Below are 24,305 nucleotides of genomic sequence, written 5' to 3' on the forward strand. Positions count from 1 at the left end.
CACTCTGGACACTTTAGTCCAAACCACGTGCAAATGCGAAATAACGGGGTGTGACATAACTTCTACGGTTAGTTTGATCGAAAGGCTTTGCCATGGCGAAATAGGGGCAAGAACTTCTTGTTCAATAAGAAACCAGGGAGGGGCTCTCTCAGGTGAAAGCGACCAATGAGCCAAATGTCTGAGGCCGAATGCATAATAATAAAACAAAATCTTGGGTAGGCCTAACCCACCTTTGTCAATCGGCCTATGCAACTTATTGAAATTTAACCTGGCACGCTTACCATTCCAAATGAAGGACTTCGCTATGCTATCAAATTGCTTGAAATAAGAGAGGGGGACATCTATAGGTAGAGATTGTAACAGGTAGTTAAATTTTGGAATACAGTTCATTTTAATTACATTAACCTTCCCAATCATCGATAAGTGTAATGAAGCCCACCTGTCCACATCATTCGAAAATCTTTTTATTAAGGGATCAAAATTAACTCTGACTAAATCAGACAAATTTGCTGGGAATAAAATTCCCAAATACTTAATGCCCTGTTTGGGCCACTGGAAGGTGCCCGGCTGGAAGGCCGTTACTGGACAGTAAGCTGTCAAAGCCAAAGCTTCGGATTTAGACCAATTGACTTTGTATCCTGAGAACTTGGAAAAGGAGTTAATAATTCTGTGGAGGCAAGGCATAAATCTAGTGGGGTCGGAGACGAATAATAAATTATCATCTGCGTAAAGCAGAAGCTTATGCGCCACACCTCCCGCCATCACCCCTGGAAAATCATCCTCCTTTCTTATCATGGCTGCTAATGGTTCCAGGGCAAGACAGAACAATAATGGGGAAAGAGGGCAACCCTGCTGAGTGCCCCTATTCAGAGTAAAATAATCTGAAATTATCTGTTTGTTTGTACTGCTGCTACAGGGTGTTTATAAAGTAACTTAATCCAACCAATAAATGTACTCCCAAACCCATACATTTCCAAAATCTTAAAAAGATAATCCCATTCTACCATATCAAATGCTTTTTCGGCATCAAGTGAGATGGCAGCGACCAGAGACTGATCATTTGCTACTGACCACATGATATTGATGAGACGCCTGATGTTATCAGAAGAGCTGCGGCCCCGAATAAACTCTACCTGATGTATATTTATAAGAGATGTCATAACCTTACTTAATCGGTTAGCCAAAATGTTTGACAAAATTTGTACATTTAGTTGGAGGCTATAAAGCTATAAAACTATAAAGATCAAGATAGAATTCTTTAAAGGCATTATTAATATCAATGGCTGAGGTAAAAATTTCACCACCAGCAGATTTCACTGAGGGAATGGTAGAAAAAGAATCTCTCTGCTTTATATATCTAGCCAAAAGCTTCCCTGCTTTGTCCCCCGACTCAAAGTATGACTGTCTTGCCCTGAATAACCAAAACTCCACTTTCTGCGACAAAATAGTATTATATCTATATTTCAATCGGGTCAATTCTCTGAGGCCATCAGATGACATACGGCACTTCAGCTCTGCCTCTGCACTTTTAATATTCCCTTCCAACTCCACGAGTTCTCGTGCTTTGGATTTTTTGATGAATGAGGCATACTGTATGATCCGACCCCCTAAGAACCGCCTTAAGTGCCTCCCAAGCCACGCCCACAGAGGATACCGAGGACCAGTTGGTCTCCATATAAACACTGATTTCAGTCTTTAACATTTGTTGGAAATCAGGATTTTGCAAAAGGGATACATTAAGGCTCCAACTATATGATTTTTTTTCTCTATATGTGGCAACATCTCTAAACTCACCAGGGCGTGATCCGAGACTAGAATGTTTCCAATTGAGCAATCAACAACAGATGAAATGAGGGATTTGGATATAAAAATAAACATCTATTCTAGAATAAATCTTATGGACTGATGGAAAAAAAAATTATAGTCTCTACCAGATGGGTTCAAAAGTCTTCAAATATCTGTAAGACCAAGATTTTCACACATCCTGTGAAGCGTCAGTGTTGCTCTAGGGGGCTTGCACATGTTTGCTTCACTAAGATCAAGGACTGAGTCTATCAAAAGATTAAAGTCTCCTCCCAAAATTATGTCATGAGTGGTGCCAGCGGCTTGCAACATCCCTTCAAGATTTGTATAAAAGCCCTGATCATCAGCGTTAGGTGTATAAATATTAGCCAAAATCAGACTTTGCCCCTGAATTTCTGCTAAAATTATAATGACTCTTCCTAATTTATCATTAAACTGTTTGAGAAATTTGAGTTGTAAATGTTTATTTACCAATATAATGACTCCCTTGCTCTTACTTGAGCCGACACTAAAGAAAACATGTCCACCCCATATCTTCTCAAATTTTTCAGCTTCCTGTGGGGAAAGATGTTTCTTGAAGAAAGACTATATCATATTTCTTAAGTTTAAGAAAAGAAATAACCTTCCTTCTTTTTATGGGGTACCCCAAACCACATTCCATGTGGAGAGAGATAGTACACTCATATTAACATTTTACATTTTGATATAATAGAAAAAATAAATTGTGTGCCAAAAACAAAATTATGAAGACCACATTTCAACATTAATGCAACAATAAAACCCTGAACTTCCCCCCGAACAAAACAAACAGAAAAAAGAAAAACGTGCGCATTAACCCTATACACGACAGCGCCAACCGGCGTCAATCCCTTTAAACTCAAAGAGTCCATGTATGCCTACAAGAGCCCCCGTGACAACTTTGCCATCGGATTGCTCAATTTTGCCTCACAAATTTGTAAGGCAAAATTACATAACATCAAATATTTTGTAAAACAAACCCCAGCCAATAGGCAGAATAAACACAAAGAACATGTAGACTCATTCACAGACTGTCTTGAAGGTGTGTTCCTTCACAAAACAAATTCCAGCCGATATAAAGCCTTTCATTTTCCTTGGATAGACAAACGAATCTTCAGTGATTATAATAATTATAATTTTATTTATTTATCACACATTTGCCCATATACAGTGAATTCTTTTTTTTTCACATATCCCAGCTAAGCTGGGGTCAGAGTGCAGGGTCAGCCATGATACAGTGCCCCTGGAGCAGATAGGGTCAAGGGCCCAACAGTGGCATCTTTACAGTGCTGGGGCTTGCACGTCCAACCTTCTGATCAATAACCCAGAGCCTTAACCGCTGAGCCACCACTGCCCCAGTGAGCCAGCTGATGAGTGCAGCAGATGACATAATCATTCCAATGTCTCACGAAAATACTCCACAAATCATACTCCAGCCAACAGGAGGCATAAGCACAAGGAACTGACAGATTCATCCATAACTGTCCCGAAGTAGTGTTATTTAACAAAAGAAGCTCCAACCGCTAGGCGGAACCAGCACAAAAGGAAACGAAACACGCATCCTGGTTTCTCAGATGGTCAAGAGTCAATTCACTCGGAGGCCGCACAAAAGTATATCCCATGATTTACACAGTCCGCCAACTTTATAAAAGACATCCTTTGTGTGGGCATGTAGATATTTTGCGGTCATCCGTTCATTGTAAAAGTGATCTTCCGTCAATGCAAAAGTTTCTTTAAGGAAAAGTGTTAATCCTCAAAACAAAACAAACTCCAACCACTTGGCGGAGCCAACGTAAAAGGAAACAAAAATGGCGCCCAGCTTCCTCTGAAAGCCAGAGTATGTACAGTGAGTCAATCCACTCACAAGAAAAACACCCAACGGTTACTCACCCATTGTTTCAATAAAAGACATTGCCTGATTGGGACATGTAAATACTTTGCTGCCGTCCTTGGTGTTTATTCTCAGTCTGGCCGGAAACATCAGAGCAAAAGTGATCTTCCGCTGATATAAGAGTTTCTTGCGTTCCCTAAACCGATTTCGTTTCTCTCTTGTCGAGTTCGCAAAGTCCAGGAACAAGAAAATATTGTAATTCTTCCAAGAAATCTTTCCTTTGCTCCTTGCCTGGCGCAACATGAGATCTTTATCGGATGATCTCAAAAATTTGGCCAGAATCGATCGGGACCTTCCTCCCTCAGCAGATCTGTGAGCTGGGACACTGTGAGCTCACTCGATTTCCAGCTTGTGGCCTGTTATGTCGAGCAGACTCGGGAAAAGCTCCTCTAGGAATTTCACCATATCTCTGCCCTCCTCACGCTCAGGAATTCCAACAAATCGAATGTTATTCCTGCGGCTTCTATTCTCAAGATCTTCAAGCTTTTCAAGAACACGTTCCAAATCAACTTTGGTCGTGGGTGGATTAGCAGCTAATTCCCTCTCTGATGCCTCAAAAAAATCTATTTGTTTTTCAACATCTGTCACTCTTGTGACTAGCTCAAAGAATTTTTTTCTATCGCCATGATCGATCGACGTATTACAGCGAGATCCTCCAAGTCCGCAAGTACCTTCGTCAACATCACCGACATGTTGGACAGTTGACGCTGGATTCCTTCTCCCGCCACGCCATCCAAATCGAGTCCCCGGTCCACAGGCCTCTCTGGGCTTTCATCTTGAACCTGTAAGTGTCTTTTAATGTCTCCAGAGCCCGAGGATTTTGACTTCTTTGCCATGTTTACCTCAAACAGTAAATGTGTAACTGGGTGTATCGAATTTCACAGGATTATATCATGAAAATAATGTAATTTTTTTTTGCATAGTGCGCAGAGCTGTCTCTCACACGTCTGCCCTTCGCATGGCGTCACCGTACTCCTCCATTTCCACAAAGGGCACTTTTTAAACAATCGGTATCGTCCGGTCTTAGTGTTAAAAAATTGGTGATCGTATTGGCCTCAAATTTCCTGATCGGTGCACCACTAATATTCATGCTGTTCTTTTCCATATAATATAGCTTCAGAAGACTTTGAATATAGCACAAAGGATGAATCTTGGTCCAGGCTGCAACTACAATGGTTGCAAATGTAACAGTAATTTAAAATCAACCTGACATTGGGATCGATGGGAACACTTTTTTTTTCTATGCAGTTAATATTAATTAATTATATCAAGTATGTCAGTTCTACCTGCACTGCTATTCAGTACCATGCAGTTGCGTTGCACTGGAAGAATGCAACAAGGAACAGTATGTTAGCTGAGTATCTAAAAATGGCAAAGTGTAAAATTAGAAATATTCATCCTCATGTGAATGAACCACTGCAATAGATCATCAAAATTCATCCTCAAAACTGGACTTGAGAATGGGCAACAGTTCTTTTGAACAACAATATGAGCAATTCTGTGATTTGTGTACTAAATCTGTTTCATTTTAGGAGCCCGTGGCTCCTCAGTCATTTTTTTTTTTTAGTCTAGAGCACTGTGTATGAACTACGGTCATAATTGTTTTGTTGTGTGTTGATAGTAAACAGTAAATACTTTTTGGGGAAAGCAGATCAGACATTCTGCTAAATATATTCAATAGTCATACGGGTTTGGAAAGATGAACTTTTTGTCAGTGAACTGAGTCTACACACATTCTAACATTGTGCTGGGCTTGCTTTAATCTGACCATCTTGTTTGTCTTTAATCATGTTTAAATGAATCTTTCCTTTGCTTTTTTGTATATAGCTGCCGTCTTCAGGTGGAAAGTCTTACTGAAAGTATAAATAACTGCCTTAAAATAGCCGATGATGATGATGTGTGAGTATCTATAGGATCTGCTTCTTTGAATGTATGTTTCAGTTTTAGAATGTGTGGAAAAACCAGTGTTACTGAGGCTGTGTTTACACTGTCATAAGCAATCAGATTTTTTTACTGACATCTGACACAGATCGGATATTGCTGCACATGTCTAAACAGAATAATCTGCACTAGATCAGATCTTTTTGCATCTGATCTGAGCCTCTTTCAAATGTGGTTTTAAATCAGATACATATCTGATATCTGGACATCTGACCTACGTCTAAACAGGCATATCCGATTCGCCTTGGCTTTTCTTAACGGCGTGTCCTTGTGAAGCAGACGTGGCTGTAGGCACTCGCACAAAAACTCAAAGCTTCTGGAAATTTTGTACCCACTCCCTGTCATCAAACGTGTGGACTTGAGTCCTTTTCGGACAGGATTAGTTTTATATGGGGACGTGGGGTAATGTAATAATTACCAGAGCTTCTCAGTCATTTTAATCCCATTCTAATCAGTCATGTCAGTAATTTTCCCTGACCTTTTCCGCACTGTGCGTTCCCGCGCCAGTAAAAATTACAGTGTGTTTTACCTATTTTAAAACAGCCTGTAAAATAACCCCATGTAATATTAATCCAGTGCAAATTGACATGTTAATAAAAAGCCAGTAAATCTGCACTTTCCAACACTTCTTGAGCACTTTATTTAACCATGTAAAAGAGAAACAAGCACAGGGTTCCCACATGTCCTGGAAAACCTGGAATTTTGCAATGTCCCGATTTATGAAGAGATATTGAATGTCAAATTTTAATTATTACCTTATCTTTTCTTGTATCCAGAGACCCCAGTAATTGAACTACAGTAATTAGTTTCACCAGACACAACAACAACAACAACTAAAACACTAAGACATAAACAAGTCCTCTTTTTATTTTATAATTGCCTTTTTTTTTTCTTCAAAATACATATTTTCAATGCTTATTGTGCACACCTCCTGCTTTCCTGAGTGGCAAGCTCATAAATTTGCCCCTCCATGATGCTTTCTGCAATGCTTGTCATGTGGAGGGTAAAGCACCACTTGACACTGGCATTGAACAGAGCGTTTACACAATTGTGCAGATAATTTCTATACTGGAATACTTAAAATTGCTTAAGCTGGTGCTTATGGCTTATTCTTCAAAAAAATAACCCTGGAAAACATGTCTGAGGATCAGTGATTGTCTCAACTTTTTCAACCCTCATGAGTTTGCATCCCTGTGAGTCAGGGGCGGACTGGGAAGAGAAATCGGCCCGGGATTTTACATAGAAACTGGCCCAAAAGTTGTTGAGGGAGTCGTTTGGTCGCTGTCCTTTGTGGCACGTTCTGCATAAGGCGGCGGCCCATTTCAGCCTGTTTCGCAGCCGGCCCGCCGGGAAAAGTCCCGGTTCTCCCGATGGCCAGTCCACCCCTGTGCCGCAGCCGTTACTTAGACCGGTCGTTTGGGAAATCTCCTGATTCCCAGTCCGACCCTGCTGTGAGTTTAGAAAACTTTAGACAACGATGACAGTCGGACCACTGATTATTAAAAAAAAACAAAAAAAAAAACAAATTCACACTGGGTTGGTAGCATAGTGATTCAGCCTTAATGCCTTGGGATGTGAATTAATTTACAATAATTCAACGATCGGAGTCAGCTTATACCACGGTTACTACATGTAGTAAGTGGAAAACATGGAATCTAGTCATATAAATGGCATTAGCAATAAAACGCAGAATTTTATGGAATATGATGAAAATTAATGTTTGAATGTACAATTAATGAAATTAAAATTGTGATATGTCGTAGTGCAGGGGTTGGCAACCTATGGCACGCATGCCAGTGCTGGGGGAATCACTGGCACGCCAGCAACGGCGAGAGAGTAGTAGACTGTTTTATTTATATAAATTCCGCACCTGCATTCCAATCTACATCTTGATGTAATCCTTCCTCATGATCACGCAGCGTGTTTTCATGAGCTGAATGGGAGACTAAACAAAAAGTTAAAATATGATGAGACTGCAGTATACCAAAACTCGAGCCATTCGCGCATCACGAGCCGGCAGCGCTTCACTTTAGGTTAATCACGCGGCCACTTTGCTTCGGTCAGGCTGCGCGGATGACAGCCTACGTTCCGTGTTTAATTTGTTTCTTTTTGCTTTCAGAACAACACGTGGTGTAGTAAGGACTGTTAATCCTTGAGATTTCCAACCCAGGTACACCCTCCTTAAACCATTGTCACACTCAAAATTACATTAAAAGATTAAAAGAGAAAACATAAACCCACACAGTCTATTCAAAATATAAATTAAACCTGGAAATAAAGTTTTAGGATTTTGCAGGTACGAAAAAAAAGAAAAGTCCCTTTTTCAGGACACTGTATTTTAAAGATAATTTTGTAAAAATCCAAATAACTTTACAGATCTTTATTGTAAAGGGTTTAAACAATGTTTTCCATGCTTGTTCAATGAACCATAAACAATTAATGAACATGCACCTGTGGAACAGTCGGTAAGACACTAACAGCTTACAGACGGTAGGCAATTAAGGCCACAGTTTTAAAACTTAGGACACTAAAGAGACCTTTCTACTGACTCTGAAAAACACCAAAAGAAAGATGCCCAGGGTCCCTGCTCATCTGCGTGAATGTGCATTAGGCATGCCTCATGGAGGCATGAGGACTGCAGATGTGGCCAGGGCAATAAATTGCAATGTCCGTACTGTGAGACCCCTAAGACAGCGCTACAGGGAGACAGGAAGGACAGCTGATCGTCCTCGCAGTAGCAGACCACGTGTAATAACACCTGCACATGATCGGTACATCCGAATATCACACCTGCAGGACAGGTACAGGATGGCAACAACAACTGCCTGAGTTACACCAGGAACGCACAATCCCTCCATCAGTGCTCGGACTGTCCGCAATAGGCTGAGAGAGGCTGGACTGAGGGCTTTTTGGCCTGTTGTAAGGCAGGTCCTTACCAGACATCACCAGCAACAACATCACCTATGGGCTCAAACCCACCTTCGCTAGACAAGACAGCACTGGCAAAAAGTGCTCTTCACTGACGAGTCGCAGTTTTGTCTCACCAGGGCTGATGGTTGGACTCGCGTTTATCGTCAAAGGAATGAGAGTTACACCGAGGCTTGTACTCAGGAGCGGGATCGATTTGGAGGTGGAGGGTCCGTTGTGGTCTGGGGCGGTGTGTCATAGCATCATCGGACTGAGCTTGTTGTCATTGCAGGCAATTTCAATGCAGTGTGTTACCGGGAAGACATCCTCCTCCCTCATGTGGTACCCTTCCTGCAGGCTCATCCTGACATGACCCTCCAGCATGACAATGCCACCAGCCATACTGCTTGTTCTGTGTGTGATTTCCTGCAAGACAGGAATGTCAGTGTTCTGCCATGGCCAGCGAAGAGCCCGGATCTCAATTCCATTGAGCATGTCTGGGACCTGTTGGATCGGAGGGTGAGGGCTAAGGGCCACACCAGATACTGACTGTTACTTTTGATTTTGACCCCCCCCCTTGTTCAGGGACACATTATTCAATTTCTGTTAGTCACATGTCTGTGAAACTTGTTCCGTTTATGTCTTAGTTGTTGAATCTTTTTATGTTCTTACAGATATTTACACATGTTAAGTTTGCTGAAAATAAAAGCAGTTGAAAGTGAGAGGACGTTTCTTTTCTTGCTGAGTTTAGTTGATTGGCTTGTGATGCGCGAATGGCTTGCACGTGCAGTATGAGTCTAGTCACGCTTTTAATAGTGTTTAGTCTCCCATTCAGCTGATGAAAACACGCTGCGTGATCATGAGGAAAGATTATATTATATTAGATGTAGATTGGAATGCAGGTCAGCTGCGAAAAAATTCATATAAATAAAATAGTCTGCTCCTCTCTTGATGTTGCTTGCGTACTAGTAATTACAAGATTACAATGACATAATATAAGAAATATATAAGATTCCACACAATTTCGTGATCAGTTATCAAATAAGCAATTTTTTACAGTATCACGATTATATCATACAGTAGCGGTTTTAACCACCACGCAATTGCATGGGGTCCTGGACATGGTAGGAAAGCTCAGCAAGAACCACTTGAGGGGTGACATGTTGTTTTGGGTACACGTGCGGTGTGAATACGCTGTTGTCAGCCCTCTCAGAGCGGTTCACGTTAGAGATCCGCCGGGTTTTTAAGTCAGTTTTTCAAGTAGGATTTTGTGTTGGGTTTGTAATTTATGAAAAATATACAGTCCTTCCAAACTTGTTTCGCCCACGCGCTCTCAATCACATACGCGCGAATGGATGTGTTAGGGACCATTCACACTGAACGTGTTTTTGCGTGCGTCTGCTCAGTTTTTCCATTGTTTTCCTTTGTAAACACGCACTGGACGAACATCCATACCTGCTGCACCACATCTCGCTATTTCTTCAGTGTCTCACGCAGGACTGGCATATTTTTAGACTCCGTGTCAAGTTAAAAATAACATCAGGTCTCAAAAAAGCATGCCTGTTTCATTCGTTGTGCCGCATCTTGATTGTTTTTAGCACAGGTGTCACAAATATTGAACGTTCTGAACAAGTTCAGGTTGCAAAGAGGTTGCTGTAACAATGTATAACATTATTCTGCACCAAGCAAATGTATAACATTATTTGAGATTGTTCTGCACCAAGCAAATTTCAGCTCTTGATAAACAGCAATGTTTTTCCCCCTTTCTGCTCTAGTGTGCTGAGTGGCCGCCATGCCTTGTATGTTTACTGTTACAATAATGCTACGAATGTTGCCTACAGTGCTTGCATAAAATACTCCCTTAAGCAACATGTTGAACAATATACTGCAGCCTCCAGGTGAATAAGTAAATAAGACAGAAATATATTACTATTGTATACAGCAAATCCTCAAAGTTATACAAATAATACTGTATCATATTATACTGACAAACTGGACAACAATAAATAATTGTTGGTTATAATAATAAATGACAGCTGAATTCCAAAATGTTAGTGAGTGAAGTAGTAGGTTTTGCACACCCTGTTCATTAAAAAAATAAAAAAATGAAAAGTGTTTTGTAAAAATATGTATTGCTTTTTTTTTATCACTGTATTGTGGAAAACGTATTAATTGTCTTTAACTAGATTTTTATTTCATTAAACATTTTGAATGTACTTTGCTACAGTGGCTAATAGGATGAATTAAAATTATAGCACAGCTATTGACCAGGAAAATAAAAAATGGCACTTCATGTCAAAAAAGTTGACGACCCCTGTCCTAGTATGATACTTAAACTAAAGTCTCTGATTTAATTGAATAAATAAATAATCTGCAAGTGTGTGCTTCAAAATGAAGTGGCCGCTCATACACAGAAAACACCTCATCATGATCGTCATGCGCACACTTGTGGGTGAAATGACAGAGACAGACAGCACTCTGAAGTGCACAGCACATACAGGCTATGTATTTATTTAATAAGAATCACAGCTTTATGGGGTTTAATAATCACACTGTGCCATGGAGCAAACAGCTTACAGTTTGCTCCTAAAGTATATAAACATGTTTAGTATTTCCTATATAATCAGCACAATATACATTTTCTAATAGGTGAGTTACACGTGACAGCAGTGTGTAAATGCTGTAGACACACCCGTCTCTGTGATTTATACAGACATTGTTTATCCTGTGCAAATTGACGGTATTACAGACATCCGCAGTAATAATTACTTTACGGACATACACTGGCAGCCAAAATAATTTTGTTTGGAATAATGTACAGATGTTTCGGAAAGAAATTGGTAATTTAATTCACCAAAGTGGTATTCTACTGATCACAAAGTATAGTCAGGACATTACTGATGTAAAAACAGCACCATCACTATTTGAAAAAAGTTATTTTTGATCAAATCTAGACAGGCTCCATTTCCAGCAGCCATCACTCCAACACCATATCCTTGAATAATCATGCTAAATTGCTAATTTGGTACTAGAAAATCACTTGCTATTATATAAAACACAGTTGAAAGATATTTGGTTTGTTAAATGAAGCTTAACATTGTCTTTGTGTGGGCCTGGGTAGCTCCTAAGCAACCAATTGGCCTGGTTCCTAGGGTGGTCAGAGCCACGTTGGGTTAACCTCCTCATGGTCGCCATAATGTGGTTCTCGCTCTCGATGGGGTGCATGGTGAATTGTGTATGGATGCCGTGGAGAATATCGTGAAGCCTCCACATGCGCTAGGTCTCTGCGGTAACGCACTCAACAAGCCACGTGATAAGGTGCGCAGATTGACGGTCTCAGACGCAGAGGCAACTGAGATTCGTCCTCCACCACCCGGATTGAGGTGATTCACTACGTCACCATGCGGACTTGGAGTGCATTGGGAATTGGGCATTCCAAATTGGGAGAAAAGGGGAGGAACAAAAATAAAAAAACATTGTCTTTGTTTTTGAGTTGCAATAGACTGGCATGTCTTAAGGTCAATATTAGTTCAAAAATGGCAAAAAAAAAATGGCTTTCTCTAGAAACTCATCTGTCAATCATTGTTTGGAGGACTGTTGGCTATACAATGCTTGAAATTGCCAAAAAACTGAAGATTTCATACAAAGGTGTACACTACAGTATTCAAAGACAAAGGATAACTGGCTCTAACAAGGACAGAAAGAGATGTGGAAGGCCAGATGTACAACTAAACAAGAAGATACGCACATCAGAGTCTCTAGTTTGAGAAATAGACACCTCACATGTCCTCAGCTGACAGCTTCATTGAATTCTACCAGCTCAACACCAGTTTCATGTACAACAGTAAAGAGAAGACTCAGTGGTGCAGGCCTTATGGGAAGAATTGCAAAGAAAAAGCCACTTTTGAAACAGAAAAACAAAAAGAAAAGGTTAGATTGGGCAAAGAAACACAGACATTGGACAACAGATAATTGGAAAAGGGTGTTATGGATCTTAACCCCATTGAGCTTTTGTGGGATCAGCTAGACCGTAAGGTGCGTGAGAAGTGCCCGACAAGACAGCCACATCTATGGCAAGTGCTACAGGAAGTGTGGGGTTAAATGTCACCTGAGTATCTGGACAAACTGACAGCTAGGATGCCAAGGATCTGCAGAGCTGTCATTACTGCACGTAGAGGATTTTTTTGATGAGAACTCTTTGAAGTAGTTTAAGATTTCAAATTGTAATAGTTATTTTTCACGTTATTAATGTCCTGATTATACATTGTGATCAGTCGAATGCCACTTTGGTGAATAAAAGTACCAATTTCTTTCCATAAGAGCAAAATCTTTACATCTTTCCCAACTTTTGGCCGCCAGTGTATGTTCAGAAAAATAATCCTGTCCGAATAGGGCTTTAGTCACACTTCTCATCTGACCGAAGTTGAAATCATTAAAGCCATGCTTACCATGGCAGCAGTGAAAAGTTGCTTTCGCCTTCTCCTTTTTTGCCTAATTAATTGCAATTGCATGCAATTTTGCCTACTTTTGAAGAATAGCAGAAGGCCATTCAAAACCAAAGGGTGAATCATGGCACTCATAAGTGAAAGCATTCCGCAATGGAATCATTCGAGTTTGGATGGGAGATTAATGTAAACACAGATATCAGATATGAGTCGTGTCTCCAGTGTAAACTGGTGGGAAAAAAATTGGATATGGGCAAAAGATCGGATCTGTGCATTAAGCCTTGCAGTGTAAACGCAGCCTTAGTGATCTGATTTTTATCATTTTACCATTGTTAAGACTATTTACACTGAAGTCGCCATTTCTCGGTCTCCGACATACAACTGTCGTAATGCAATGTCATTTTGCTCGTAATTGATTTTCATTAAAGGGAGAAGCTGCCAAAAGTACTGTGTGTGAATAAATGACACACGTACACATTTACAGTAATTACAGAAAACCTTTTGTGATATATTTGGAATGTATAAGTCAGAAAATTTTATTTACATTCATAATCGTCCAACATACAAAAGCAGGTGCTTAGGACAAAATCTGTTATTTTTCACTTTGCGCACATAGTTTTGAATGAATACATCACATCCGGTCAGGCGGTCACATATGGTCTAGTCGCAAAATTTGAAATATTTCAACAAGGCCAAATTTCAAATTGGATCCGAAAATGTCGCACCCGGAGATGGTTGGAACCCCACACAGCCTACTCTCCATTGTAAATAAATAATTATCATGACAACATAAAGCACTGACAAATAAGCCTTGTGTAAACATTAATATGAAAGTCAGTAACAAATCACACAAACTAAAGTGCAGATTGCAGAAATATAAAAACAAATCTGTGGCTTTACCACACTCAGTATTATTCAGATAAGTCACTATAATAAACATGCATGTAAACATGTGGATTGCACTTTTTAAACACTGTCTGTGAACTTTACTAGACAGTCTTTAAATAAATAAACTATACATATACATACATATATACATATATTTATATATATATTTATATCTTACTGATCTCCAGTCAGTAACATAACATACAAAGTGCAGAAAAATAAAGGAGAACAAATATCTGCCTGTACCTCTTTGAAAATATTTAGGTAATTCAAAGTTAAACTTAATATAAACATGTGAATTGTACTTTTTAATTAAATCTTAAAAGAAAAAGAAACACTGTCTGAACATTAATATAAATATTAACCTTTATTATCTCCAGTCAGTAACAGCAACACTCCACACAGACTAAAGTGCACAATGAGTATGGCACTGCCAGCCATAATGATCCTACTGAATGGTTCTCAGTAGCTCACAGGTTTATTGTTAGGAAAACCAGCATATCCACTTTTGCTTGTTTTAAGGATGAGCGAGTGCAAGCCACTATATTCCCTCCGGTGCTAAACAGGCACTCTGAGACGGAACTTGTGGCTGGTACACAAAGATACTTGCGGGCTATCTTGTACAGTCATGGAAAGTTGACCTTGTCCACCTGAATTACATATAAATATGTATGTGTTTGTGGAAGTATCATATTCAAGGACATAATTATTATTAACCTGGTTATATGTACGTCTTGCTGATTCTAGCATTTCCGTCTTCAGTCGGGTCTTAATGGCAGGGATGTTATCTGCGCTGATGTACTGCGTTTTGAACCTAGTTCCATGAATGACGCAACATCCAAAAGCTCCTGGGTGTTGGGGTCACTATATTTGTCATTGAAGTATGCCAGGACCTTGGTTTTAATCGACTTAGTCAGGTCAGTGTCCTTAGCATCTTCAGCCAGGACTGATGTGGCCAGAAGGTGGAGAACTGGCTTGAGGTAGGGGATGCTCACATACTCCTCTCCAGAAAGAGCATCTGTAAATTCCAGGAGAGGATGCAGTGCCTTGTGAATAGACTCCAACACTTCAATATCCTGCCAGGTTGGGATGAGGGAGCGTGCATATCGGTCACCTGACAATACATGGGATATGGCTTTGGCCTGTTCCAGCCCTCTGGCAATCATCTTTTCTTTGGAACCCCATCTTATTGGGCACTCGATTATGAGGGTGTGATCAGGAAGTTTGAGCTCCCTCTGTGCCTCAGACATTGCTGCTGCCTTCTTCCAACTGTGGGAGAAGTGCCCCACCAGCTTCTTGCACAGCCCTGTTGCTCTTTACGCTCTGTCATCTTTGATTGCATTTTCTGGGAAAAAATAAATAAATAAAAATAATGTAATTCATACAGTTTGAGTTGTGATACAAGGCTATCACCATTACACACACACACACACACACACACACACACACACACACACACACACACACACACATTCTCTCTCTCACTCTGAGACTCTCACTCTCACAAACACACAGTCACACACTGTCTCTCTCACACATACACGAGATACTAACTTACCAATGGCAAGATGTAATCTGTGGCCTAAACACTGGAGCCTGGTCCATTCATTAAGCTGTGCTGCCTTCACCATATTTGATGCGTTGTCCGTCGTAATGCAGACAAAGTTCTCTTCATGGAGATCCCAGCTGACAAGCCCCTCTCTCAGGCTGGCTGCAATATTTTCCCCTGTTTGGTCATCTGGGAAGTAGGCAGTTTGAAGGCAGCAAGCTTTGAGGTTGAAGTCTTCAGTAATGAAATGCACCGTAAGACTCTTATAGGGCTCCGCTGTACGGCTTGACCACATGTCAGTTGTAGCAGCGAAAAACTCCTTTGTTTTCAGCTCCGCTGCGACTCTCTGTTTGCATTTTTTGTGTAGCTCCGGTATGGCGACCTGGCTAAAATATGTGTGTGAGGGCATGTTGTACTGCGTATCCAGTGTATTTATCAAAGCTGTGAACCCAGACTTGGTCACCGTACTGAGGGGCATCATATCTTTCGCGATAAACTCTGTTACTGCTTGAGTAATTTCCATGTGCCGTTTTGAAGTACGTTCATATGGAGTTATGCTTAAAAACATTACGGTCAGTGATCCCTGCCCGGTGGTATTTGGCTTACTTGACACACTGGTGTTCGGCTTTTTAGCCATGCATTTTTTTAAGTGCTGATACAGGTATAGTAGTGTTGCCCCGTGAGGTAGCAACGTTAGCAAGGCAGGTTTTGCACAATACCTGACACTGCGCAGCAGCATCTTTTTTAAAGCCAAAATAGTCCCACACAACTGACATACTGTCCCTCTTTGACACTAAAGTTTCAACAGTGTCAGGTTCTGTTGAGCCTGAAGCCATTGTACAACAGGTCAAGGTACAGTTTAGCTTGCCAAGTTGATGCTTCCTCTGCAGACTGGTTTACTCTCATGTGTCACGTGACCAGTGTGTAATCGCAGCCTTTGTGGTTAAAAAATCTCGTTTTATCATATCGTGATATTATCGCAAATGCAATTAATCGTTCAGCCCTAATCTGGACATAGCATATTTTGTCCACTCATGTTTATAAAGATATTGCGATTAATCGTGATTAACTACAAAACAGTATGTGATTAATCATGATTAAATGTTTTAATCATTTGACAGCCCTAATGTATATATACAGTACTGCGCAAAAGTTTTAGGCACTTGTGAAAAATGTTGCATAGTGAGGATGTCTTCAAAAATAATGACATAAATAGTTTTCATTTATCTCTTAATGTCATACAAAGTCCAGTAAACAAAAAAACCTAAATCAATATTCGGTGTTACCACCTTTGCCTTTAAAACAGCAACAATTTTCCTAGGTACACCTGGACGCAGTTTTTGTTGGTTGTTGGCCGATACGATGTTCCAAGCTTCTTGGAGAATTCGCCACAGTTCTTCTATCTATTTAGACTGTCTCAATTGCTTCTGTCTCTTTATGTAATCTCAGATTGACACGATGTTCAGTGGGGGGCTTTGTGGGGGCCATGACATCTGTTGCAGGGCTCCCTGTTCTTCTATTCTAATCTTTTCTATTTGCAAATGTAATGTTTGAGAGCCTAACATTTATATTTCCTATTGACACACTAAAGCTGAAGATATAAATAACCATCTTAAGACAAATGCTTTTGTGAAACATCTTAAGTGCCTAAGACTTTTGCAGTTTACTGTGTGTGTGTGTGTGTGTGTGTGTGTATGTATGTATGTGTGTGTGTGTGTTATATATATATATATATATATATATATATATATATATATATATATATATGTGTCTTGTTTTTAGCACCCAATTCACTGGTACATGAACCCAGGTGCAAAGAAAGGCACAGGGTACAGAGAAGACATCACACGCTGCAGACTGACAAGCGCTCAACTTCACGTCCTAAGTGTATGTGCCTCATAAGTTTGTCTAACCATCAACTTAACTGATTGAGGCATTATAACAATTCCTTAATGTGAATTGTATGTTTTTAGTAGTGCACTACGTTTTGGTGAGCCACATTGTAAACCCTGGACATTTCTACATACGATATATGACTGAACACAAGTCTGGGCATAAATTGACGAAAAAGATCAGCACATTCTGCGCAGGGGAGAATAGCCACTTCATGTTCAGTGATGAAATCAAGATAGGTATGTGCATAAGGGGCTGTCCTGTTTGTAGTCGTAAAACCTTGACAACGTTTTGAGACAAGGGTTTTTAGCATGGCTTGAATGTAGTATTTGACCAATAGGCATACAGGACTGGAACTGTCAGTTTTATAATTAAAAGAAATTTGGTTTCAGTAAATTATTGTAAAGTGGGTGATTGTGGTGATCTGATTGTATGTATATATGTTTGTGGGCAGGCTCTCTGCTCTTTGTGTGGAAGGAGGATGTCTGGTGTAGGGTAACAGTGACTGAGCTCTTCCAGAAAGAGTGTTTCCAGAGTGTGAACAAATGCCCTGCTTCAGAAGTCGCCTGTCTATGTGTGTACTTCCAGGACTATGGCTTCACCAAGGGGCTCTCAATCCCAAGGTGAGAATTAAATTGTGTGTAAGTTTGGTAAGAAATGAGTTTGCCATGCTTAAAAAGAGCACTTAATCCTTTACTGCACCATGCATAATGCATTGATTTGTGTATATAATTCCTGCAATGCTTCTGATCTGAAGATTGGCATATCTTCCAAAAGATGTTCAATCATTTACTCTGCTTGTGGCATAAGAGTCCATTAGCTAGCAGGCCCAGACGAAATCTGCAAATATTTTTCCGCATTTTCTTCACTCACTTTTGGGCAAAATCTGTGGAATTCTACGGAATAAATTTAAACATGTTAAAATGAGTTAAACAGAGCTGAGAGTACTACTACAACATTTACACCCCCAACTCTCTCTCTCTTCCTCTCTCAGTGATGGAGGTTTGAAAGGGTTGAATGAATGTCTGCGGAAACCTGATTTAGCTGCTCTGTCTGAAATGCGCTACTGGGCTCCCCTGGCCATCAAATGTTCTCTTAAAGACATTATTTCTTCAGACCTGGTGAGCTATGGAGAAACTAACAGTTGTTAGTTTTGTAGTTGAGTCAACCAAAAGCAAGACCTGAGTCAAGGTAGGACAAGCATTTTTGGGTGGCACAACTCACATTTTCTTCAGACAATAATTTCAGCTCAATTTTTACAATTGTAAGTGTATACCAACAATCATTTACATCTTAGGATCAAATATTTTTAAAATTATTTGATTTCAAGTTAGGTTTAACACTTTGTCTTTTGCTTATAACATGTTAACAAAGGAAGTTTGCATAAGTGGATACAATTCTAGCTAGTGGGTACCATCTAGTGGTGCAAAAATAGCTTTTCTGGACCCAGCTTTTCTTTTTTAATGCCTGGATAATATAACACAATGTACAGTGAAATAAATACACATGAAATAATGTACATTAAGTAAAACAGGTATAGCATAAAATATGCTGCATACAATTTTAAATAATATAAAAGAAGACTCATGGTCTTTAATTATTATATATTTGTATAAAATTCAGGGTTTCTTGTGCGTGGTGAGAGAGAGCATTGTTACAGGAATAGTTTATTTTATCCTTGCAACAATAATTGCTGTGAGGTTTGACAACTTGTTTGTCTACACTAATACTAAATTGCATGAAAAGGGTCTTTTATGCGATATTTCACTACAAGCTTAGTTCACACTACGAGTCTAAGCTTGTGGCTACACAAACAAATTGCCAAACCTCACTGCTATTTTTAGTGACTGGATAAAATAAAAGGCACACTAATATATACAGGTGCATCTCAATAAATTAGAATGTCGTGGAAAAGTTCATTTATTTCAATAATTCAACTCAAATTGTGAAACTCGTGTATTAAATAAATTCAGTGCACACAGACTGAAGTAGTTTAAGTCTTTGGTTCTTTTAATTGTGATGATTTTGGCTCACATTTAACAAAAACCCACCAATTCACTATCTCAAAAAATTAGAATACATCATAAGACCAATAAAAAAAAACATTTTTAGTGAATTGTTGGCCTTCTGGAAAGTATGTTCATTTACCGTATATGTACTCAATACTTAGTAGGGGCTCCTTTTGCTTTAATTACTGCCTCAATTCGGCGTGGCATGGAGGTCATCAGTTTGTGGCACTGCTGAGGTGGTATGGAAGCCCAGGTTTCTTTGACAGTGGCCTTCAGCTCATCTGCATTTTTTGGTCTCTTGTTTCTCATTTTCCTCTTGACAATACCCCATAGATTCTCTATGGGGTTCAGGTCTGGTGAGTTTGCTGGCCAGTCAAGCACACCAGCACCATGGTCATTTAACCAACTTTTGGTGCTTTAGGCAGTGTGGGCAGGTGCCAAATCCTGCTGGAAAATGAAATCAGCATCTTTAAAAAGCTGGTCAGCAGAAGGAAGCATGAAGTGCTCCAATATTTCTTGGTAAACGGGTGCAGTGACTTTGGTTTTCAAAAAACACAATGGACCAACACCAGCAGATGACATTGCTCCCCAAATCATCACAGACTGGAAACTTAACACTGGACTTCAAGCAACTTGGGCTATGAGCTTCTCCACCCTTCCTCCAGACTCTAGGACCTTGGTTTCCAAATGAAATACAAAACTTGCTCTCATCTGAAAAGAGGACTTTGGACCACTGGGCAACAGTCCAGTTCTTCTTCTCCTTAGCCCAGGTAAGACGCCTCTGACGTTGTCTGTGGTTCAGGAGTGCCTTAACAAGAGGAATACGACAACTGTAGCCAAATTCCTTGACACGTCTGTGTGTGGTGGCTCTTGATGCCTTGACCCCAGCCTCAGTCCATTCCTTGTTAAGTTCACCCAAATTCTTGAATCGATTTTGCTTGACAATCCTCATAAGGCTGCGGTTCTCTCGGTTGGTTGTGCATCTTTTTCTTCCGCTCAACTTTCTGTTAACATGCTTGGATACAGCACTCTGTGAACAGCCAGCTTCTTTGGCAATGAATGTTTGTGGCTTACCCTCCTTGTGAAGGGTGTCAATGATTGTCTTCTGGACAACTGTCAGATCAGCAGTCTTCCCCATGATTGTGTAGCCTAGTGAACCAAACTGAGAGACCATTTTGAAGGCTCAGGAAACGTTTGCAGGTGTTTTGAGTTGATTAGCTGATTGGCATGTCAAAATATTCTAATTTTTTGAGATAGTGAATTGGTGGGTTTTTGTTAAATGTGAGCCAAAATCATCACAATTAAAAGAACCAAAGACTTAAAATACTTCAGTCTGTGTGCATTGAATTTATTTAATACACGAGTTTCACAGTTTGAGTTGAATTACTGAAATAAATGAACTTTTCCACGACATTCTAATTTATTGAGATGCACCTGTATATGAGGTATCAGAACAACATAAATATTCTAAAAAAAAAATGTGCTTACTGCTTCTGTATTATTTACTTACTGCATATTTGCATTGAATTCAGAGGTTTTGTTCGTAAGATGAGTAAAAGAGCACAGCATCTGTGTTTGCCAGTTCATTAGCGCCACCAGTGTGCTGGATTGTGCAGCTGCAGAGACATTGAAAAATGACAAAAAGCTTTATTGGTCAGTCAGTTTTCATCGCAGCCCGAAAAAAAATAATGAACCGTTCTCCCGTAGAAAAAACAGCTTTGGATAGTCGGTGGATGATTTTTGTTGGACCCGGTGTAATTAGCACCATGGGAATCCATTGTTCCTATTGAAAAGCTCATTCGGAACGAACATTCACACTAGGGGTGGGCAAAAATATTGTTTTTCCGATGCATTGCAGTCTTAATTTGAACGATCACTATTTCAAATCTTAAATCCTACAAATGACTGGAGTAAAACACACGCATATGTGGGCAAATTTTGCACTGTTAAGGTTTTTCTGAATTTAAATTTTCAAAATTTAAAATTTTTGAATGCGAGATACCGGGCTGCCAAAGCTGGTGTCTGGCGCTTGATAGGCTTTAAATGCATTTGCGTGGTGCAATTGATGCCTGGTTTTCACATGAGTGTGACGCGAGGCATCGCCGAAGCTTGCGCAAGTGATGTGCTCTGCTGTATCTTTGACAAATCTTATAGTTTTAAATAATTTACTATAAATTTTTATTACATCTGTGGCAGTTGTTAAAGACTGTTGACCAGACCACACTGAGACATCCATGGTCTGACCTTTAATTATTGCATTGCACTGTTATTATAAGGGCAATTACACAAAGCACTTTAAAATTCTAAAACCTCCAAGACTTGTGTGGACAAATATGGACAACGTTTTCCTGCTGTGTTTTATATTAGGAAATAAACTGTTTTATCCCTTTGCGCAAACAATAACAGGTTTTACATTTTTGTCCTGAGTAAGGCCAAACTTTCTTATCCCCCTTGAGTCTCTAGTCCTATGCCTCGTCTAGTCGTTACAGATATGCCACCAGCAATTTGATCCTGGTGCGGGTATGTGACTCAAAGTCGTTCGTAATCGCCTACTGGTTCAGGAAACAATGGACATGGATATGCTGTTGAGAAGGACATGATTGTACATACATAATTTTTGTTAGGCTCATATTTCTTAGCAGTAGGCCTATAATTTAGAAGTTCATTCCTAAATTTGTTAATTTTTATTTTAGATTATTTTTATGGCCTTTCAGCTTTAATGGGATAGGAAAAGTAGAAAGGTGATGGGAAATGAGAGGGAGAAGAGTGGGAATGGGATCAGGACAGGACCTCACGAGCTGGGACTTGAACTCTGGTCACCTGTGATGCATTGGCACCACATATCATGAGTGCAGCCCGCTAGGCTACGGCTACAGCTCCACCTTAACTTTCAAAACATTTGAAAAAAACTTTATTGTATCTAATAAAGGCAACACAATTATCAGTAGCAACACACAAATGAATACAACAATTCTAATGGTGAACTTGAACCATCTGCTGGCCCACATCTGCTCCCAGGTGCACTGATTATCCGGACGACCCCGCAGATGTTCCATCTTTGCCAGGTACCTTTTCGTACCAGTCGGCTTAAAGTCTTTGACTTTTATCGGGTCTGATGGGGTTTGCAGTTGGACACGTGAATCCAGGTATCATGTTCCATAATCTTAACCGCAGTGTTTGTGGTCAGGATGATTTCATATGGACCCAACCACCTTGGATAGTGCCACACCTTGCTTCAGAGGTCCATCACCTCGAATCACTACCCTGGTTCATACAAATGTAGTGACTCAGCACCTTGGACTGGTGGACTTGAACTTAACCTGTGAATGAATAGCTTTGATAGTTCTGGTTAAAGACAACATACTGTATAATTTTCCATCTGCTCGTTCAGCCCCGCAAAACTCTCCTGGGTATATTTGATTCCCCCTCACATCAGCAACCTGTGAAAAGTTTATGTGGACTGAGGGCTGTCCGAGCTCCTTTTCAAGCTTACATGGGCATTATTTTATACAATTTGTTTTTTGCAGTCTGATTTGCTTTTTCCCACTGCTCCTCCACTTAGAGGGTGATAGCCAAAGTGAGTTTTCAAATTTATTCTCAATCTGTTTGCCAATTCAGAAATCACTTTATTTACAATGTGAGTGCCATTGTCAGAAGACAATTTTTTTTAAGCACTCCTCATTTTGGAATGACTTGTCTGATCAGGGCCTTTGCCGCTGTTGTAGCATCGGCTCTACATGGGAAACACTCAGCCCACTTATAAAACAACTCAAAATCACAAGACAATATTTATGCTTTCAACATGATGTCAGCTCTGTGAAGTTCATCATGATGTCCTGAAAAGAAAAATCAGTTGGGGTGGATGAAGTAAGATTGCTTATCTCGCCGTCCCACATTATTTGCTGCGCATATGAGACGGTTGTAAAAAACAAATCTCTCTGCCACTGCTGTAAATCCTGGAGCCACCCATGATGTCTCAATCAGTGCCATTATGAGCCAATTTCTGAGGCATGTTCTGCCCCATGGGCCCTTTTTTTCCTTCAAGATTTTGATACAGCTGTTTTGGCAAAATGGTTTGGCAAAAAATGGCTTGTTTGCCTTAGTGTCACTTTAGACACCATCTTCCACACTCACACATCTCACTCTCACACTCCCCTCTGTTTCTGGTCAGTTTGCATGCTTTGAATTTCAACCAACATTGATGGTTGTTGCGCATCATCGGAAATCAGGCATGTAAAAGTCAAACCAGGCATTGGTTGACATTTGAATACCATGCTTTTTTTTATTTCTTTTTTTTTATAAAGAATCTGCAAATTAGACTAACTTTTTATTGATTCACACACTTTGGACAGATAAGCAAAACATATATATTCAAAGAATCAACTATAACCCCCATTATTCCCTTTCCCCCCTCCCAATCCCCAACCCCACCCTGACCCTCAACAAATATCCCTGTGGTCACAACTTGAGTTACACACAAAAAATAATAATCGCGCACATTTAAAAATACACATCTCTCTCCACTAACCCTTCCTGAGAGCCCTCCAAAAAGGCCAAATAGCAGCCCCATTTTTATTAAGCGAATCTAAGTTGCCTAGCCTTCTATTGACATCTCCTCAAATGCCACCACCCTGCCCAAATCTGTGCACAATCTTGAATTGAGGTCACTCCAGCCGACTTCCATGCCCTAAGAATGATCTGTCTGTTGATCATAACACTGGCTAGGACCCAATTTTTTATGCATTTATCCCCTATATTAATGACCGCCCCATCGCCTAAAATACAGAGTCTGGGGCAAAATGAAATTTGAGAGTCCAATACGTCCAATACGTCACACATAAAACTCTGAACCCTCAACCAAAATTCTTGGATCTTAATACACCACCATGGGTTGTGTCCCCATCTTCTGATTGGCATCACCAGCAGGGGGGTGTGTCTCTGTAAGACAAAGCCTGTACAAT

At 40.1% G+C, this 24,305-nt stretch overlaps 2 protein-coding genes across 2 annotated transcripts in view; one reads left to right on the top strand and one right to left on the bottom strand.

Moving 5' to 3' along the window:
• Positions 1–24,305, top strand: part of LOC127447571 (RING finger protein 17-like) — a 79,004-nt gene that overhangs the window by 10,164 nt on the left and 44,535 nt on the right. The window contains 6 exon segments of the mRNA XM_051709522.1: positions 5,540–5,571; positions 15,553–15,696; positions 17,225–17,329; positions 17,416–17,574; positions 17,790–17,958; positions 18,330–18,456. Of these exon segments, the coding sequence (XP_051565482.1) occupies positions 5,540–5,571; positions 15,553–15,696; positions 17,225–17,329; positions 17,416–17,574; positions 17,790–17,958; positions 18,330–18,456 (736 nt within the window).
• Positions 15,134–16,314, bottom strand: LOC127447141 (E3 SUMO-protein ligase ZBED1-like). The gene is made up of 2 exons (XM_051708756.1): positions 15,452–16,314; positions 15,134–15,238 (listed from the first exon to the last, which is right to left on the bottom strand). Exons 1-2 carry the CDS (start codon positions 16,179–16,181, stop codon positions 15,210–15,212), a joined length of 759 nt encoding a protein of 252 aa, XP_051564716.1. The 5' UTR covers positions 16,182–16,314; the 3' UTR covers positions 15,134–15,209.

This window comes from Myxocyprinus asiaticus, chromosome 10, assembly GCF_019703515.2.
Source record: "Myxocyprinus asiaticus isolate MX2 ecotype Aquarium Trade chromosome 10, UBuf_Myxa_2, whole genome shotgun sequence".
NCBI lineage: Eukaryota > Metazoa > Chordata > Actinopteri > Cypriniformes > Catostomidae > Myxocyprinus > Myxocyprinus asiaticus.